General features: G+C 35.5%; 1 protein-coding gene across 3 annotated transcripts in view; it reads right to left on the bottom strand.

The window, feature by feature from the left end:
- LOC106463068 (polyribonucleotide 5'-hydroxyl-kinase Clp1-like) overlaps nucleotides 1-7,935 on the bottom strand; it is a 199,043-nt gene extending 191,108 nt beyond the window's left edge. For 2 of the 3 annotated variants that reach the window (XR_002611405.1, XM_022390475.1), the window contains exon 1: nucleotides 7,797-7,935. Coding sequence is in view for 2 of the 3 variants with exons in the window: in XM_022390475.1 (XP_022246183.1) it covers nucleotides 7,797-7,826 (30 nt within the window). In the remaining variant the exon portion in view is untranslated. The remainder of the gene's footprint in view (nucleotides 1-7,796) is intronic. The other variant, XM_013923039.2, reaches the window with a different exon arrangement.
- Between the last annotated feature and the right edge of the window lie 242 nt (nucleotides 7,936-8,177).

Below are 8,177 nucleotides of genomic sequence, written 5' to 3'. Positions count from 1 at the left end.
CAGTCATTTTGACTCAGCTTGATGGCACCTGGTTAGTTCAACTTCTCTTTTGCAGCAATGTCTGCAGTTTATTTTTGCAGGGTCATCGGCTCAGTCCATCAGCATTTCCATGAGATTTTCCTTCTCTGTATTCAATATCATAATTATCCTGGTTGATCTTTCTGATCCAATGTGCCAGTTGTTCCTCTGGGTTCTTTAATGATCTTATCCAGCGTAATGCAGCACGGTCTGTCCTGATGGTATACCTAGCCCCATAAAAGTAAGGATGGAAATATGTCAGACTCTTTACTATAGTTCCCTCTGTATTACACAGTATTTCCTCTGTGGTCTACTCAGAACCCTACTGAAGTAGGCCACCATGTGTTCGTTTTCACCCACTTTCTGAGACAAAACACCTCCAATCCTGACATTACTAGCATCACAATCCAGTATGTACGGCAGTGAGGGATTTGTGACCTAAGTAAAACACCTCTTTCTGGAACAAGTAGCATTTCTTTGGATGGAGTTTGAGGTTTGCTGCTTTCAAACATTTCAATACTTGCTCTAGCCGGGATACTTCCTCATCAAATATTGCTGCAAACACAATGACATCATTCAGGTACACTAGGGCTATCCTCCATTGTAGGCTGTCCAGTACTCTTTCCATCAGCTTCTCAAATGTTGCCGGAGCATTGCCAAGCCCAAATGGCATCACACGGTATTGCCAGAGGCCTTGGCCATAACCAAATGCAGTCTTAGGTTTATCTGCTTCAGCCATTTTTACTTGATGGAAACCCGACTTTAAAGCCAGATTTGAAAACCGCCTGGCTCCACTTAGGGCATCAAGAGTATCATCAATTCTTGGCAGTGGATATGGGTCTTTTTCAATTATACTGTTAAGAGCTCTGAAGTCCACACAGCAGCGTTGGGTCCCATCCATCTTCTGGACTAAAACAACAGGAGCTGACCAGGAACTATCTGATTTCTCGACTATCCCTTCCTTAATTAGGCCATCCATGACCTTCTCCACCTCTTGTCGCTTTGCCGGAGCTATTCTTCTTGGAGGGATCTTTATTGGATGGTGATTGCCTGTGTTTATTCTGTGCTCCACAAAGTCTGTGCAGCCGAGTTCATGATCTCCTTTCTAAAAGATGGCTGCATAATTTGCCAGAAGTTCCCTAACCTGAAGAGCCTGTGATGATGACAAATGGACTATGCTCTTCGTATAGAGGTCAGTTACATGTTCTGGGAGTAGATGACCTTTCTTTATGGGCGTATTTCTTGCCTTAATATTGACTGGCTCTACCTCATGGCACACACCCAACAATGCCCGTTCCTTAAGTGTCTGCTCACATTTAGAGAAATTAGCCACTGTTATGGGTACTACTTGATGACCTGCCACAAGTGACCTCCCAATCTTCACATCCACTGGCCTGGATGGGTCTTCCACTGCTTCTACAAGCATTGGGCTTTCGTGGGGATGTTCTTTTATTCTACCCCAAATTATCTTCTCTGACATAGGGGGTATTGTAGTTGACTTAAGTGCTGTAACATGCAAATCAACAGATGCAGCAACACTTACTGGAATTTGGCCAAACGTCATTTTATTGAAGGTAACTACACACTTCCTCGGTAGTAAGTAGTCCAACCCTAATATGCATTGGTCTTTAATGTCAGCCAAGTATACCTTGTGTCTGTCCTTCATGCCTATGAGCTCAATACTTACCCACACTGGTCCCCACAACGTTGCATAAAGTCCTGTCACACCACAGAGCTTCTGTATAGCTTCTGATACTCTTTGTGATCTTGCACCTTAATACTCAGAAGGGTTTGATGAGATGCAGAATCTATGACAAAGTTGCACTTTTGGCCATCCAGCTTTCCTGTCATGTAGACACTATGTGTGCATGCCATTTTACACTTAGCTGTTGGGACTTTCACAATGGGGGTTGGTGGGTGTCCCTCAACACCAACCACTACTGGTTTCCTGAAGATGACATATTGGTAGTATTCTTCTTACACTGTCTCTTCATATGTCCTTGCTCTCCACAAATCAAACAACCCTTCTGTGCAGCAGCCTTTCCTGCTATGGCATCTTCCCTATGTTGAAGTTGCCGGCATTGAGCTTTCTTGTGCCCAGGTTTGTTACAGTGCCAGCAAAGTCCCTCAAACCTCTCTGAAAGCCGCCCTTTTCTGGCCTTGAATCCTGATGACTGTACCAACTTTGGTACCTCTGTGCTGGACTTAACGGAGGATTCAAATTCAAGAGTTCTGGCCATTGCTTCTTGTATAGTAGATGGGTGTGCTTGCTTTACTTGTATTATCAGTTGTGGACTGTCCAAGGCATCTATAAACTGATCCCTCAACAATAGCTTGAGGACATTGGGTGGTGCAGTTGGGTAGGCCTTGTGTGCCATACTTTTCAAATTCTGTGCCAGCTGTTGCAGGCTCTCCCCTTTAGCACAGCCTCTAGTCCTAAACCTAGCCCTGTAGACTTCAGACTGATTTTTAGTTCTATACCTGAGTTCTAGAGCAACTACCAGTGCTCTATAGTTGTGCCTGTCATCTGCTGACAACTGTCCAAGTATTTCCAGTGGTTGTCCCTTGAGGCTCGTTGTGAGGTGCATTGCTTTCTGCTCCTCTGTCCATCCATTCATTTCTACCAGTTGCTCAAATTGTGCTTTATATGCCTCCCATGTTGCCTTCCCATCGAATTCCTGTGGCTGCCTTCATACTAGATCACCCCTCTTGCTGACACTCATGTCAGGAATGTGACTTCTGACAGGGCTGAAGATGTCTCCATTAGGGTTTAGCTGCGGGGTCTGGAAGGGGCTTCCTGTTGTCTCGGGCTGATTAGGTCCATGGTTAATATATCCTCCCTGTATAAAGGACAGTAAATCATCCTTTAATGTATTTAATTCACTTTGAAATTTACTAATGTTTTCCATTTGTACTTCTTGTTTCCTTTCTTGTTCCAGTTGCCACTGGTGCACGTTTTCTTGCCACTGCTGTAGTCTCTCTTCTTGTTTATTTTCTCGTTCTTCTTGTTTCTTTTCTTTTTCCTCCAACAACTGCTGTAATCTCTCTTCTTGTGTCTTTTCTCGTTTTTCTTGTTTCTTTTGCTGTTCTTGTATTGCTGTCATCAAATCTGCTAAGCTGTAGTTTGATTTGCCACTTCTCGTTTCCATCTTTTTCTTTTTTTCTTTTTTTTTTCCGTTCCACTCTCTGACACCAATTTATTACGTTTCTGCTCATTTGTTAATTTCCGTTATAAATTCTTTCCGAAGAATTTCAGCGATACAAGTCCTTTCTGAATTAAAACTAGTTTATTCTTTCTTGATACAACTTTGTAATACACAGAATTTCCACAGCCACTTTAAACTTAACAACCTTTATAACACATGCAATACATGACAGTGATTCACACACTTGACTTATGGTACCTACTGCTCACTTGACTAATTATCTATATCTATCTCTTTAATCATGCTGGTTTTTCTCGTCAGGCTTATATAATAAAAAAGAGGGTGCCTCGAACAAACACGGGCCTCCCCAATAATTCATGATCCTTCCAGAAACTCCAGCACGCATGCTCCCAGCATCATGTGACTTCCACTATCGTAACAATATATATATCCACGTTTTTGTTCAGCAAATAATAATAATTTAACAAGTTGTGTGTTCCATAAGAGTACCTTAAATTTAGGTTATAACTGTGCTACTTTTGATTGTTGGAACTAATTTCATACCAATTATATTTGCCCCAAAAATGTTATGTAATGGTATTTTGTACTTTATTGGTTTAAAAGCATTATTTATAATAAATGGCCCCAATTCCAAATAAATGAAATTTAAAAAGGTGATGATGATAGTATCTGTGTAGACCATAAGCTATAGTAGCACCTCTTTATAATACTCTATCTCTACAAAACACCCTGTAACCCTGTATTTCAAATAAATTTATTTCCTCAAAATTGTTTACATCTGACCAATTCATAAATTATAAAATTTTAAAGGAACAAAAATGAGCTTATTAGACTATCAAGGATGTCCCTTCCAGTTCCCAACTATAACCACCCCTTACTACTATGTATTCATCCAATCTTTTCTTGAACTCGGTTAAATTTTCTGCCTCCACCACACTTGAAGGCATTCCAAACAAAAGTAAACTATTTTTATCCAACCTCAGGTTTTGGTGATGATAACATCTTGTAATAATTTAGGGGTGTCAAGGTATGAAATCTTCATTACCAGTTACTCATCATGTTTGAACAAATCCATAATCCTTTAATTAGTTTCTCTTAACTCTATCACTGCAATCAAATTGAATTAAACAATTTTATTATCACTGTATGTCAATAAACTTTGCATCAAAATGTAGTTGATAATTCAAATTATAACCATATCTAAGTTTATTTTTTCATTTCAAAAAGAAATATCTAAATAAAATTCTCAATCTTCACTTACATTATGTGACACTTCTGGCTTCAATATTTCCCTTTCAGAATTTTGTAACATCAAAAATTGACTGCTGAAGCTTAATACCAATTAAAAAACAAACTATACATAATGACAAGAAAGTTAATATAAAACTTGAGCCGCCTACCTTCTTTATTTGCTAAAATATCAACACATTTGTAAAACCCGCCATGGAAGCTCCTTTCATTTTTGCATAATTTTCATGCCAATTATTTACATCATGTCTATATGTCTCATGAATAAATTTATAACCAATATTATAATGTACAATAATCTTACAACTGTTTATATTAGGTGGTTAAAGACAGTAGTTCACAAGAAAAACTTAGCATGTGTTGAATAGTCATTTCTCCAAGCAGTAACAGAACTTTTTAACCCATTATGCTTAGTTAGCAAGCGAGATAAATTATAGTAGTTTTGGGACATTTTATTCTACTTCTCGATATATTTTTAATGTTCTAAAAAGCATATTTGACAGCTACACAAACACTAAATTCTTGTTTTTGTATTTATTGTTATATATTTTGTAACAAAAGTAACTAAAATATAAAAATTGTAGGTTAGTTAACAAAAATCAAATTGTTTAACATTTTATGGGTTTAAGAGCTTGAGTCACAATTTCAAACTAGGTAAACCATTTAAAGTCCTAAAATTTTCTATCTCTTATTTGCCACATGTGAAAAAACTTTAAATGAAAACTTAGTATTACGTGCGACAGTGTCAAGAGAACCATGTATAAAATTAAAAAAAAATGGTGATAATGTTTAACCTTATAGGGCCTCAAATCGAAGTAAAAGTGATTATCAGAATAATAGTGATGCCCCAAGAAAATAATTTGAAGTGACTAAATTTTCATGTATCATTATCTTTTATAACAGAAACAAATGTTAAAAAATTTAGCAAACCAGTCCCTGTAAATAGTCTTGGGTACTTCAAATTCTCAAATTAATTTAAGAATAACTAGTGTAATTTTGTGATATATGGGTATATGTTTTCCACCATCTTTTAGTAATAGATATATATATTTTGAAAATTTTGTTTAGTCTGTTCTAATGCAGTTTTGGTATAAACAAAATAATCAAGAAAACTAGAGTTTTGTTCTAGTTGCAATTGTGTCTGCTGTTAACTAGCAGATAGTATCTACTTTGCCCATGTGAATATTGCTGCAACCTCACCCTTTGTGTCAAAATAGGTCACTGATATCTGGAGGTTACAGCCTTTGTCTCTTGTAAGAGAATGTCCATCACATGAAAATGCATAATGAGTCTGGCTAAAACTGAGGTTACCTGTTTTAATAAGAAACATTGGTTTTGATCAGTTCTGATTAGTTTTGTGAAGTGAACAGTTCTACAGAGGTCTACCTTGAGGGAAGAATGGTGTTAATCCATTCCCCAATCCAATAGTAAGGCAACTCTCTTGTGTTTATTAATAGATTGTTTTATACTTTCCAACACATGTCCAATTTAGTTAATTCTCACAGCTGAAAACTCATTCATTTTGTCAAAGTGATATTACTTCACAAATTTCCTAATCAATCCTCCCCTTATTAAGCAGACCTATTTGATACTTTCATGGAAATCAGTTTATGTATAAACACCACAATGCTTGCACCTGTGAACTGTGTATGGTCAGGAGTTTTAGCTTTATAATATACATGTTAACTCACTTTATCTATTTATATCTTTCTAATGGTTTATTTAGGCAAATTTCAATTTTGAAAAAAATGTTTCTGGAGCACATATTTAATCACCATAACTAACATAATTATTGTATTTTTAAGCTGAGAAAATCTGCAGGTTGAAAGGAAGTAGTGAAGCAAACATTGGTAATTCATTCTTGAAAGAAGATAAGCAATACTACAAAAGAAAAATATTGACTAGGTAGAGTGACAAGAAGGGATAAAATAATTTTAAATTGAAATGATGAGGGGACGTTGTAATGTGAATAACAGTAATGTAAGGATACAACCCTCATATATGTTAGGTAATTCCTGATATTTTGCTAAATATTAGATAGTTAAAACATCAGACACTTTTATGATATAATCAGCTGATGGAAAGACTGGTATGGAAAAAGCAAAGAACATTTCCATATCTTTTTCCACAGTGCAAGTAACAGCTAACAAAATGCAAGTTAATATTTCTGTAAACTGACAACTTTATTATATAACCTATGGCCAGAAGTTGTGTACATAGATATACAAAGTTTAATGAATATGTTTCCAATCCAGGGAAAGTGAATGCATTAAAAGTGGATAAAAATGTAACGAGTGATGACAAAAATTACCCATATATAGAACGAGTTGCTATTGTCAGTAGTGGGGACCAGCACTTACTAAGTTACTGGAATTTAAGAGGGGAAATTAAATATTTCCTGAAAAGTAAAGGTTGGGTTTATATTTTCATTTTTCCCATAGACAGGTGTGCAAGGAGAGCCTTGAAGAATCACTGGTCTCTTGTTTCCAATATGTTTAGTAATTTTTAGGTGTTTTTAATTACAGTACAAGAGAGGTAATTATCTCTATATTTACCTTTAATTAGGCCTCACTTGAAATATTGAAATACTGTGTACAGTTTGACCTCCTTATCTAAGATTTATTACTGCCCTATTGCAGAGGGCTTAGAAGTTAGAGGAGAGCTACTAAGAAAATTATTTATTGTGTTATGGATATGTTAATATTTTATTTTATTTTAAAAGAAGGTTAAGAGGTAATCATTCTGAAGCTTACAAAATGACACAGGAGACCAGTTAGATAGAGGCTACTTCTTTACGAAGGCTGAAGACAATAGGACAACAGGGCAAAGCTGGAAGATTTTGAAACTTAAAGCTAAGCTATAGTTATAGCAATTTTAATTTGTTCTAACGTGGTGGTTAAATTATAGAATTAGAAGCCACATGTTGTTCGGGAATACGATTATGAATACGAGTGTTTCGATTAACTCAGAAAAATTAAAGGGTGACATTAATTAACTTTGTTAGTCTGATAAAAGTCGAGTTCCAGGTTCAAATCCCAATTAGGGGAGAAATTTTAACAATCCAAGTTATTGTTCTAACGTTATTTAGTACCTACTAGTACTACTTATAACTTATAGTATATACGCACGCAATTAACTGTAATTTGTAAATGTAATACTCACAACAGTGTTTAGCCTTACAATGATACTTTTTAAGCATATATATTATATACAACTTACAAGTTAAGGTATAGCCGTCAGTTTTTCTTTTTGTTTTTTCTCTTTTTTTCATATAAATTTGTTATGGAACGTTAATATTATGCACAGGCAAATTAATATAATAAGTTAAAATAGGAACGAAAATATAGTCACAGAAAAATTTACCTCATCTTTCATTTCTTTTTCTTCAGTCATTTTGTCTTATTTGACTCGCAAATTAATGTCGACTCACTTCTTAATTAACGAAGTTTTTCATAGCCTGGATCAGGTCTAGCTTTTGGTTCGTAAAATTTGAATTTTAATGTATATTTTACAACGGAATGGATACAAAAAAAAAAACGACAAAAATATAACTTATGCTTAAACAAACACTTAAAATTTCAGTAACTGAAATTATAAAATACGTTTTACAAAAGAACAAGACATGTATATACAAGATACATAATTGGGAATTTAAAAACCTGCAAATAGGGATTACTTACTCAAACTACAAATCCCTATTTTGACTCCAACAAATATAATTCTAGGTAACATAAGAGCCAAAAT

The sequence above is a fragment of the Limulus polyphemus genome, unplaced genomic scaffold (genome assembly GCF_000517525.1).
Source record: "Limulus polyphemus unplaced genomic scaffold, Limulus_polyphemus-2.1.2 Scaffold1316, whole genome shotgun sequence".
NCBI lineage: Eukaryota > Metazoa > Arthropoda > Merostomata > Xiphosura > Limulidae > Limulus > Limulus polyphemus.
This window is presented reverse-complemented; position numbering and strand designations above follow the sequence as displayed.